The sequence below is a fragment of the Lotus japonicus genome, chromosome 1 (assembly GCF_012489685.1).
Source record: "Lotus japonicus ecotype B-129 chromosome 1, LjGifu_v1.2".
Classification (NCBI taxonomy): Eukaryota; Viridiplantae; Streptophyta; class Magnoliopsida; order Fabales; family Fabaceae; genus Lotus; species Lotus japonicus.
Window position 1 is genome coordinate 54,344,437 of NC_080041.1, and position 12,853 is coordinate 54,357,289.

At 36.9% G+C, this 12,853-nt stretch overlaps 2 protein-coding genes across 2 annotated transcripts in view; one reads left to right on the forward strand and one right to left on the reverse strand.

Moving 5' to 3' along the window:
- Positions 1–689: 689 nt before the first annotated feature.
- Positions 690–8,041, forward strand: LOC130728559 (zinc finger CCCH domain-containing protein 43-like). The gene is made up of 6 exons (XM_057580067.1): positions 690–2,158; positions 2,745–2,807; positions 3,770–3,889; positions 4,010–4,285; positions 6,644–6,913; positions 7,629–8,041. Exons 1-6 carry the CDS (start codon positions 905–907, stop codon positions 7,800–7,802), a joined length of 2,157 nt encoding a protein of 718 aa, XP_057436050.1. The 5' UTR covers positions 690–904; the 3' UTR covers positions 7,803–8,041.
- A 1,744-nt stretch (positions 8,042–9,785) lies between these two features.
- LOC130728569 (callose synthase 10) overlaps positions 9,786–12,853 on the reverse strand; it is a 72,960-nt gene continuing 69,892 nt past the window's right edge. Inside the window, exons 47-51 of the mRNA XM_057580078.1 lie at positions 12,397–12,499; positions 11,270–11,389; positions 11,031–11,081; positions 10,717–10,899; positions 9,786–10,135 (exon numbers count right to left, since the gene is read on the reverse strand). Of these exons, the coding sequence (XP_057436061.1) occupies positions 9,899–10,135; positions 10,717–10,899; positions 11,031–11,081; positions 11,270–11,389; positions 12,397–12,499 (694 nt within the window). The 3' untranslated portion in view covers positions 9,786–9,898. The remainder of the gene's footprint in view (positions 10,136–10,716; positions 10,900–11,030; positions 11,082–11,269; positions 11,390–12,396; positions 12,500–12,853) is intronic.

The window sequence follows — 12,853 nt, forward strand, 5'->3', positions numbered from 1 at the left end:
CCAGATTAATGGGCGGAAGATATTGCCCTAAAAAATAACTCCAGCTGTTCCAAGAGTCTCCGTTAGTGGAACCCCATCCAGTAGAATCCCTATTTCACTCATCCCCTTCGTTAGTTGTTTGATCGGTATTTATGGCATACTAGTTTTTCCTCTTTGTTGTTATTGATTATGGATAAAGTATTTAAGCTGGACAAATTTGGTTAATGGGGTTTTCATTATTTTTTTTCTTCATTTTTCATAATTTTGTGTTCTGAGATTTTCACGAAGGAGAAGAATGGAGGATGAAAATGATGAAGATTATTTTTATTTAATTGTAACAATTAAGTTAGTAAAGTTCATTATGGATTAATTATATATGTGAAAATAAAATAACATGGATAAAGTCACGTCAGCGCTCGCCTCCCATTCAACAACCTCATCTGAGCTCCGCCGGCAAGGATCAAAACCATACTGGATACACTCGCAGGATGGAGATCAAACATTTTTTCGAGGAGGGAATAAAATTGAATTTTAATATTAATATAGAGAGTCAGAGACTAATTTGATGATTAACCGTATGAGTAAACTTTTTAGTTTTTGGTTCCAATTTCCAAAGGCCCGCGGCAGCCGTACACGGTATAGCAACCTATACTATACACATACACCGTATTGAAATAGGTAGAGGCATCATAAATTAGATGCTCCCATACCATGACACCAACACTGACACAGTGCAAAGTATATGTACACACACCAATTCACCAACAAAACAGCAACACCCTTTTCCTTTGCCTTTGAGTTTGATTTCACACTTGGTTTCCTGATTTTCCCCCAATTAAAGCCACTACCTTTCCTCTCACAGTTCCAATAATCAATCAATTTTCATTGTTAGGGTTTTTCTTTGGAATGTGGAGGAGGGATTCCAATGGGGTCATCCAACTCAAGTCACCCACAATTCACCCCTATTCCTCATCATGATCACGATCCTCAACCCTCAGATCTCAATCACCTTGCTCAGGTTCATGATGATGCACTTGCTGGGGACCTACACAACAAGTTGGATTTCAAAGATGGGGATGATGAAACTCAGAATAAAGGTTCAAACTTTGAACCTGGACATGGACAATTGTATGATGAAGCTGCTGTCCCAGAACCTGTAAAGGAACAAAGGTCTGATGATGGTGCTGATAGCAATGAACAGTTGCATGATGAAGCTGCTGTCCCAGAACCTGATAAGGAGCAAAAGTGTGATGCTGACGATGAACAGCTGAATTATGAAGCTGCTGTTCCAGAACCAGGAAAGGAACAAAGGTGTGATGATGATGATGGTCTTGGTAATCAACAGTTGAATGATGAAGCTGCTGTTCAAGAACCTTGTAAGGAGCAAAAGTGTGATGATGTCCATGATGGTGATGAACAGTTGTATGATGAAGCTGCTGTCCCAGAACCTTGTAAGGAGCAAAAGTGTGATGATGTCCATGATGGTAATGAACAGTTGTATGATGGAGCTGCTGTCCCAGAACCTGCCAAGGAACAAAGGTGTGATGATGAAGCTGATGTCCCAGACCTTGGTAAGGAGCAAAAGTGTGATGATGTCCATAATGGTAATGAACAGTTGTATGATGGAGCTTCTGTCCCAGAACCTGGAAAGGTACAAAGGTGTGATGAAGAACCTGGAGAGGAACAAAGGTGTGATGATGGTGATGCTAATGTAAAATTGTATGATGAAGCTGCCATCCCAGAACCGGGTAAGGAACAAAGCTGTGATGATGATGGTGCTAATCAACAATTGTATGATGAAGCTGCTGTCGCAGAATCTGGTAAGGAACAAAGGTGCGATGATGATGGTGCTAATCAACAATTGTATGATGAAGCTGCTGTCCCAGATCCTGGTATGGACCAATGGTATAATGATTATTATGATGGTTGGAATGGTGGTGATGAGGGCTATAATTGGATTGAGAATGCGAGTGAGAGTTGGAATAATATGGGGGATGGAGATGTTGTTTATGGAGTGGAGGGTAGTGAAGTGGAGAACAATGATGAAAGAAGCAGTGGTAGAGCTCAACAGTACCCGTTGAGGCCTGATGCTGAAGACTGTGCATTTTATCTTAGGACTGGGACGTGCAAATTTGGATTCAATTGCAGGTTTAATCACCCGGTTAGGCGCAAAAGCAAGGTGTTTCTTTTGTTCCTCTCTCTAGCACACTATTACTCATTACTGTGTGTCGTTGCATTGGATGTTTAGTAGTATTGCATCCATCCATTTCACTAAACATGATATTTTAACCCAAAATCTCTTCTTATTTTTTGTGTGTATTTTACGGCCGCATGTTATTGTTTGAATAACTGGATTGAGAAGAGTGGTATTTTTCCTTTGCTGAAGATGGTAAGCTTGAATGAAAGGACTGGTACAGTGGTACTAACTGTTCATCATGGCCGATATTCAATGGTGAATTGTAATTTCCAAAGCAATTGCTTGGTAATATGCTTTGAAATATCTTTTTGAGATTTCTCGTTGCCCTATATAGCTTGCATATAGTTGAAAAAGCTGTCCTTGTTTTGTGAGGTCTCCTATGTTGCATTTCTTTAATTATCTTTGCAAGGATAAAGAGAAAGGGGATAGTATTAGCTTTAAATGATTGGAGCTATGTGGTGATTGAGCAATTTGTATCTCTTGCGCATTTTATGATTGGGAACATATTATACCATGCTCACTTCTTAGAAGCTTGTTCTGTGTTTTAATGTTTCAACACTAAATGAAGGCTGTTAAAGAGGTGGGAGAAAGAGATGACACTGAGGAAAGATCAGGACAGACAGAATGCAAGGTATTGTAAAAATTATGGTGTTATATTCCGTTGCAAACTTTGGGTATGTTTGTTTTTGCACTAGTCTTCCGTTTTTTACGCTGGAATGCCAAATTCATTATTCCAATATACCAAACGTGGTAGGAGGTCCAGCCTCTTCTAACTGAAAAATATTGTATTATATGAATGTCTTAACTTTCTCTTATATCATATGTTGATCTGATATCCACTTGTAACTATTAAAACGCAAGTTCCCTGACCATGGAATTTAATTTAGCCTGGAAGATTGTGGAAGGTTAAGTCAAGGAAGTTTAACCATACACGTACTTTTATGTTCATCATTTCCCTTGGTTAAACTAAGGTCATGTATTATTTGTTTGTTGCAAGTTGAATGTTGAGTGCTTTCATATTATTGCACGTTGTAATACCTATGCCATTAGGGGAGACGGGCTAGTTTAAACTATCATGTATTCTTGGGTTTGACCGAGTGAATGATCTAAGAAAAATAATTCTTATTAGAATTCCTTGATTAATATGCAAAGTTCAATAGTTGTTAGGTGCCTGATAGTTGTGTGATATCATTCTTTTGGTTATACATTTATATTAGGAATTAGTCTATACAGTATTCACTAGCCATGGATTGGTGATGCAAAGAGAAAATGCAATGATGATGGATCATCGTGTACTAGTCGGAGGTGTACTTTCCATGATGCCATATCTTGGGTCGTTGTAAAGGGTTTTTTTTTTTAATATCTTTTTTTACTCATGGTGGCCTAGTGGAAAATGATTTTGTTCATGTATGCTGGCCTAACTGTGCTATATTGAAAAATGATGGATCTCGTGAGACAAATTTTTGCTGAAGAATGCTTGTATGTGATGTTAATTTTTAATCTCTTTCCTAATCCATGTCTTAACTATTAAACTTATCCTACTGTTTAGTACATGTTTATGACGCTTTTTTTTCTTTCCTAATGTAATGGCAGTATTATCTAAGATCTGGGGGTTGTAAGTTTGGAAAAGCGTGTAAATTCAACCACACTCGAGAAGAGAATTCATCAGCCCCAGATATAGAGCTTAACTTCCTAGGGCTGCCTATTCGCTTGGTATAATCTTAGTTTCTTACTCAGCAAGTTATTCTGAAAGTTTGTGAAGACTATTTTTGTCTTTTTTTGCTGTCTTAAATACTTGTACCTGAAATTTTCATGTAATTATTTTCATGAAAGGGAGAAAAAGAGTGCCTCTATTACATGCGCACTGGCTCTTGCAAGTTTGGAGCAAACTGCAAGTTCAATCATCCTGATCCTACAGCTGTTGGAGGATGTGATACCCCTTCAGGGTATAGCACTAATGGAAGCTCTATTTCATTACAAGGTGTATCACAATCATCTATACCCTCCTGGTCTTCTACTAGGACATTAAAGGAAACTTCTCTTGTGCCAATTATACTTTCACAAAATTCTGGGGTTTCTCACCAAAGTTCTGAATGGAGTGGATATCAGGTAGGTCAATAGATTTAATGCTAATAACCATCTGGCAATGGACATTCCATTATATTATCGTACATGATGACACACTAGTCTGCCAATTTTCTACCACCTTGTTAATAATGTTTTCAGTTGCGAGATAGTCACCTAGCTGTTTCCTGATGCACACATGTCAATAATTCCTTTGCCTTATTTCTACACTGAATAATTCTGGAATGAATTATAAGCTGCTTAAAGATTGTAATTTATATTCCCATCATCAGTTACGTCAAGGTCAAAAACCCTTTCTTTCTTTAGGCTCTATTTTATAGATCTGGTACATGCACGATTCTATTGCACAAGCACTCTTACTGCAGGCTTAGTTCCTTTGTCCACATGCTCAGAAGTGATATTGAGCCCTAAAACTATAATTAACTAGCGCCTTTAGGGTATTGGTTTGGTTAATGAAGCAAAATAGAAAAGTTTAATGTTTAAATGAAAAATGAAGCATTTTTAAGTAACTTTAAAATTTTAAACGGTTTAGATTCTCGTAATGTGCTTTCCTCTTGTAACCAAAAAACAAAAGATTCTTGTAATGTCCTTAGGGAACATGGTAGCAATATACCATTGCCCAAGTAATAAGTTGATGTGTAATATTTAATGTTCGTTATTCTGCTGCTTGTCTTGATTCTTATGAGGCAGGCTATGGTATATTGGAGTATGATAGGAACCGAATTTATTACAGAATATTTATGGAAGTACTGGTGTTCGAGAGCCAGTTCTCTCCTACAAATTCTGGAATTTTGAGAGTCCAGTCTCTCCCTAAGACAACCACCCAATTTCTGAATGTCTAAACTAACAGCCACAACTCCTATTTATAACCAGAAATTTAATAACCACCCCTAGGCAGTTTTGATAGAACATAACTAACATAAACTGATGTAAATAACTAACCCAATAACTACCCCAACAAATAATTAAATAATAACTTTCTAACTGCTACTGTTCACAAGCACTGTTCATCCTATCAATACCCCGCCCTAAAGATCCACCTTGTCCCCAAGGTGATAATCCGGAAAAGTTTCTGCACTATGGCCACATTTTTCCCAATTATTCTCACACGAAGGAAGCCTTTACCTGGTGGCTTTGGCGGGGGTCGCAGGAAAAGCTTCTTGCACTCTGCCCACAGATTCACAACTGTTCTTACACAAAGGAAACTTGAATCTGGTGGCTTTGGCGGTGGCCGCCTGATCAGCACCTTGGTTGGTTGCGTCCGTCGAACTCTGTTATTTAGCCTCGCACTTCTTGCAAGTATTGTTTCAAGTTTGATCCTCTGCATCTCAAGGGCTAAGTTTTTCTCCACCATTGAAGTGCTCCAAGTTTTCTGCAATTGTAGGGCATCACTTTTCTCTGGCCACCAATTCACCATCAATGGTACCTCTGTTTCACCAAGAAAGGGAACCCCGAAGTCCTTCTTTCCTGGTTCCTTTGGATTCTCCTTTAAAAGAAAACCTTTATCCATTGAATTAACAGAATCAACTTTTATCTCTGGATTTTCTTCCATCGAATGACCCTCTTTTCCATTCCTCAAAACTGCATATGTTCTCGGGCTTTCTTCTTCCTCAGAATCTTGAACATACACTGGTATGTCAGGATCCATTTCTGGTTGGAATTTCTTCAGTAAAGCCTTCACAAAATCCCACCATTTTGCATTCTGGTTGCTTCTTTTCCAGAAATACCACCAGAAGAAAGCATCTCCGGTCAAAGCCATCTCAGCCTCCGAGAACTTCTTCTCTTCAGCCATTTCCATGGCCTCAGAGTGCTGCTCCACTTTGATCAACCACCAGTAAGCCTCTTTACCATCAAAGGTTGGAAACGCCTTACCTTCCCTCTTCTTAATTGCTGTCTTCTCCATTTCTTCACGATTCAATTGCACCACAGCACCAGAACCATGCTCTGATACCAAATTGATAGGAACCGAATTTATTACAGAATATTTATGGAAGTACTGGTGTTCGAGAGCCAGTTCTCTCCTACAAATTCTGGAATTTTGAGAGTCCAGTCTCTCCCTAAGACAACCACACCACAAATTCTGAATGTCTAAACTAACAGCCACAACTCCTATTTATAACCAGAAATTTAATAACCACCCCTAGGCAGTTTTGATAGAACATAACTAACATAAACTGATGTAAATAACTAACCCAATAACTACCCCAACAAATAATTAAATAATAACTTTCTAACTGCTACTGTTCACAAGCACTGTTCATCCTATCAGAGTAGAAAGCAAGAAACCTAGGGTTTCTCCTTTTCCTTTTTGTAAATTAAATATTCTGCATATCGCATCCTTACTGTTTTCCCAAAAAATTGACTAATTTGTGGTTTGTAAAGGCACCTGGGTATTTATCTGAGAGGAGTATGCATCCTCCTTCAACATATGTCATGAACAACCCAGCTAGTGAAACAACTATTTATATGCATCATCAAAAGAAGATGCCGGCTTATGACTTTCCGGAAAGGCCTGGTGAACCCGGATGCAGCTTCTTCTTAAAAACTGGAGATTGCAAGTTCAAATCTAATTGTAAATTTCACCACCCAAAGAATAGGATTACAAGAGTACCTCCATGCAGCCTCAGTGACAAGGGTCTGCCTCTAAGACCAGTAAGTTGGTTTATTCTGCTGTTTTTTGCTTATATGGAGATTTTGAAAACTAAAATCTCAATTTTATTATCTGTTGATCTTCCTGAGTTTGAGAATTAGCATTTTGAAAAAGTATATAAGATAAAAAACTGAATTTTACTGTGAGAACCTATTTTCTAATATAGAAAGTTGTGGTAACTTTAAAACCTTCTTATTATTTTCGGCCGCTTCCTATTTAATTTTCTACTCTTTATGGAAATAATTTCTTGAGAATTTAAAACTTTAGTCTGGATCAATCCCGAAAATCCGTTGGTTTTGAACAAAGAAAGGTTTTCCTGTGTTCAAATAAATTGGAAATATCCTTCAGGGAAACAACATCATTCAGCATTCAGATTCAGATTGTTGTGTTACAGAAGATTTAATTTGGTATACTCCCTTAAAATGGTGTGAAAAATTAGGTGATGGTTTTATATGAAAAAATGTGTGAAAACTGAAAACTTAACCCTGATGTTTAACTCCTATTTTAAAGGGTACTGATCCTAGAACCCTTTTTTTTGGGCTGATGCATGCCTTAAATGAAGAATGTTCACAATGTTTTTGTGGGGTCTAAGAATCTGTGTTAGTTAAGATATGGTTCTGCATATTTAATCTAGAGATGATTGTGTTTGAGTTTGGATAGACTACAGGATGGACTTTGCTAGTTTCTCTGATCTAATAAATGCATCATAAAATTCAGGACCAGAATGTGTGCTCACAATACAGCAGATATGGAATTTGCAAATTTGGACCAGCTTGCAGGTTTGACCATCCAAGAAACCCACCACCGTCAACTATGCCTGTACTTGATCAACAGTCATCCTTCAGTGGAAGTGGTGGTGCCAGTGATGTGATAATTCAGCAGCATATGTAAACATTTTCTGTCAAGGATCTTCTAGCTTCATTGGTCATGCATATCACCCATGATTTCTAATTTCCTTCTGAAACATGATAAACTTTTTTAACTTTACTGGTTATGCTAAATGCGGCATAAACTGCCAAATAGAAGTTTAACATTAGCTTCTGTATATTATCTTTAACTTATGGATCAGTATTGGACTGTAGTGGACCTGGGTCAAATGATTGTGAATGTGGATTTTCTTATTTTTTTAAGCGTGGTTGCCAATGAAATTTCGACCTTTAAGTAATGTTAGAACTCGTTGACCAAAAAAAAGTAATGCCAGAACTACTGCTCAACTACAATGATGATTTGATAAAATATATATGCATGATGGGTGACGCTAATGACTACAGTTACAACAATGAGACCCTCTATTGAGAGGTGTCGGATAAGTGAGAGCTGGAAATAGCGAAAGTGAAATACCACTATTATTTAATGTTATTTTACTTATTCCGTGAATTGGAGGTTGGGCGCTGCCCCTCTTTTTGGACCTAAGGCTAGCTTCGGCTAGTAAATCCGGGTGAAGGACAAGAGCATCTTCAACCATGATATTCATTTAAGTTTCTACAATTCATTTTATATCATATTTTACAATTTCTCATGATGCGACATCATCTATACCACCTTACTAATTCTTTTACTCAAACTCAATTTCAATGTGAGGTATCCATTTTTGGTGATGGACCAATGATGTTGACTTATAACGAGTCAAGCTTATAGGAAGTGAAACATATGAAGTTGGAGAAATGTGGGGGAGGTATTTGATGTATTGAATATGTTGTGACCATGCATCATTTTAAATGAGAATAAGGAGCAAGGACGCGCGATAACTTACCACTATTTCAACTTCTTTAAATTTTAAATTATAAAACTATCACTTATACCTTAGTTTTACAAAAGGAAAATACTTAGGGTCTCTTTGATTGTAGTTTTAGATTTCAGTTTTTGAAACAATTTTCAGAACAGTTTTTAAAACGATCGCAAACATCCAACAAAGCCTTGACGTCCACCACCACCGTCCAGTATGCACCTCACCTCTTCTGCTCTCTTCAACGTTGTGCGCCATGGCTTTTGCTAGCCTCACTCTGCCCACTGCCCCCACCAGCCTCTGCTTCGTAAGACCGCGCCGTTCGAGAGCTCGCGGCGGCGCAGTGCCTGAGACAAGTTTGAGAGAAAGTGGACATCCTGGTTCGATAACCAATCGAAACCCAAGCAAGGTGCTGGCAAAGTTTACACGTTCGATACTGTCAAGGATTTCTCGTGGTGAATTTTCATCTTCCTCCTCCTTTTCTCTGAATTTTCCCCTCCTCCTTTTCTCACATATTTCAATTTTTGTAATATATTCTTGTTGTTCAATAGAATGGAAGCATGCAATCTGAACTCGTTTCAATTTGATGGTATTGATATGGAAAAAAAAATGATTTTTTTATGGATCTTAGGAGAGTCACCTTGTAATCTTCTTGTCGGGTTATTTGGTTTTGCCTAGAGGCTCTCCGAATGTGGCTAAGGGTGACGAGGATATTCAAGCACAAAGGTTTTCACGTCCCCAAAGGTTAGCTTAAGCGGTATGAGCTAGGGGATATAAGGGTTGATTGGGATAAAGGGTGAAGGGTCTAGGGTTGAACCCTGAGGATGAATTAATTTACTAACATTACAAACAACTAACACTTATCTATAAAAAAAAAAAAAGCCTTTCACGGTGGGAGACTCTGTTCACGACACGGTGGAAAAGGAAAGTTTAGATAAGGAGCAAAAGCAATAGTGGAAAGGAGACCACACATGTGCTGCATATTGAATTAATCCACTTCGTGCCTCATCGTGCCTATGTTAATCGTGCCAAATAGCAGGACTGTTTCAGTTTTTGAAAACTGTTAAACTGTTTTGAACCTTAATTTTTTTTGGTCAGTTTAACCTCAGACATGAGAGCCAAAAACTAATCTAACCAGACACAAGACATGCAAAACTAAGAATCCATTAGAAAAACGTCTTTCCTTTTCTACACTAAATGTCAACACTATACTGCAAAATAATATGCATCTCAAATATACAATCCTCGCAGGGTTAAAGAGTTAAGCCTCAACATTTGCTTTATTTCCAGCAAGGATGAGGGAGATTTCAAGACCACGGCTGAAGGCTTGATTAAAGAGAAGGCGAGACTGGAAAGTGGAGATGAAAGGAAACCATGATAAGAACGCTATTGGTGCAAAAATAATCATCCCCATTCCGGCATCATACATTCTAGCGAACTCACGGACAGAATCCCACAATCCGAGATTCCAAATTATTTTCCTCCATGCAATTGCCAACTGAAAAGAAAAGAAAATTAGTCAAAATGTAATTAATTTCAAATGCCAGCAATGACACTTCAAAAAGAGTCAGGAATGTAATGAATTGTCAGTTTCAAGTCAACTAATTTTATTTGGACATTTGGTAAGAAGCGATATTATGAGTCATTAGTAATGCAGGAAGGAAGAGAAGTTAAGAAATGGTTAGTAATAGTGAAATAATAAAATATACTTATTAGCCTATATAACACCCTTGTGTTTAAATGGAGAAAACTTAGTTACATGTTCTTTTTTAGGATATCAAGAACAAAGTCATAGCATTTTGATTCTCTACTAAGCTACACATGGTGTTTATATACTCAAATCACTACGCTTTATTAAAAAAGGCTCTATAAATAATGCATTCCTGATTAGAAGTATTATCCACTAGTGGATAAATGGGGAAAATTCTAAATAGATGGTTCAGAGGTACCAAAATATAAGAATAACAGAAACCTCCTTCCCGTTCCTGATATTTTCTGTGTTCGCAGTTGTCTAATAATCTCCTGATTGATTAAATTCAGAGAAAATTCATACCAAAATAAATCAGAACTCAAACTTACAGATAATATTCCCCATCCAGTAGGGATAAATGCAAGGATGCTCGCAAAAAGGTCCGCTATTGACAGTTGAGTAAAGGCAACAACAAGACACACAGCTGCAACAAGGCCTATAGATACAACTCCCTGTGTAAATCGCAATACTAGCTGAAAATCAGCAGATTTCCTTGGGCTGTAGGTAAAGATCTGCAAAGCAAGGAAATATCAGAATGCAATGAAAAGCTTAACGGTGAAAGATGACCTAGATAAATGAACAAAAAATGCTCTCCACAACAAGAAAATAAAAAAAAGATCACATTATCAGGAAAAGTTCAAACCTTAAATATCAAGACAAGTCCAACCAATACAGCCCACGAGAATCCATATATCTACAAAATAGGAAATAATAAATACAAATCAAATAATTGAAATATATTAATGAAATAATACAAGAATCTATAAGCCTTTTGAAATAAGCAGAACATATAATTTACACAAACAAAGCAGTAATTTTATACCATGTTTATAGTTAGTCTAAATGATAAAATAACAGATGCACAGAAGACCAAATGTTTACCGCAAGTGATGTATCGTCTCCGGTAAGATGTAACTTGTACACAATACCATATTGAAACAAGAAGAACCTCGCGCTTAAAATTGTCTCCAAGATACGACCCCTCAAAGTTTGGATATGCATCTACAGAAAGAGTAACTGTCATTTCAAATTCATAGAGAAAATGTCAATGTGAAGGCTGTAGTTCAAGATTGGGTTTTTTGTTATTTATTTAGGGTTTTAATTTCATAATTAGGGCTTATTATATTATATTATTTAAATTATTTATTTAGAGATTTATTCTATTTCAGATGACCTTATTCCATTTTAGGATTGGCTTTGTTAGGTCTATAAAAGAACCTTCAGCATACACATTTGAGACATGAAATTGGCTTTTCTTCAACCAGAGTGTATTTGACATTTAGGTTGGAGGAGCACCCCGCACTTGAGGAGTACTTTAGGATTATCAAGAGAATATCGTGATAAAAGGGGTACATTTGAGCAAAACAAGTGCCAAACACACTACTCTTAAGTCTTAACCCTCATTTCGTTTATAACTTTAACCCTATTATCACTCGTCCTAAACACACTACTCTTAACCCTCATTCCGTTTATAACTTTAACCATATTATCACTCGTCCTCTTTCCATTCCTTTATTTACGTTCATATAACTATTTCGGAAGTTGTCCCAAGTCCAATACTGCGAAAAGTAAGATGACAATTTTGATAGTCAGGTTGATTAGTCAAAAGCCCATTTATTAGCTATATATAAATTGAAAGGTTGTCTCTCACGCATTCAACTTTAATTCAAACCAGTTTTCTCCAGTATCATATTCTAGCTTAGAATAGGAATAGCTTTAAAGGGTATTGTTAGGTAATGTTGGGAGTTGGGACTATAGATAGACCTTCAATGTAGACATTTGAGATGCTTTTGTAGAAACCTAATATTTGAAGGGTATAGTAAGAAAATCGTGTGCAAGGTCATTACTAATGTTTTCGCGCAAAAACAAGAAATTGAATAATAGTGAGTGTGCAGTTTAGGATTAAAAAGTGAATCCTTCATAATAAAAGAGCAAGAAGAATCAGTCATCAGTAAAGAATCATGACTCAATAATCAAACAAATAGTCATGAAAAAGTTTCAATGTGAACCTGTTCTTCGTCCCACCAAGACTCCCAACTATTTTCTCCCCTTACCCCTACTCCTCCTTTGTAAAGGAGCCAACTTGTCCAATCATCAAAATCTTCCACAGTCCTGTTTACCAGCTAATCATGTCAGACAGCACACTTACTCACATAATTCAAATAATGATATTATCATTTTCCAACAAAATTGTGAAAAGATCCATTCAGAAATTAAACAGCATTCAAACTTAAACCACAACCCTCCAATTTGGTCATCAAAATATACAAAATTGTCAACAGTTTGTTTCTTCAATAATAAATATTTCGAAATGATCTTTCAATTTCGGTTTTTTATATCAAATTGCTAATTCAGTGTAACTTAAATTTTGTATCAAATTGGACCTAAAAAATGAACATTTAACATTTGGATTTATTAATCATTGGAGGACTTAAATTGGTGTTTACTATCAAGAAAATGTAATAT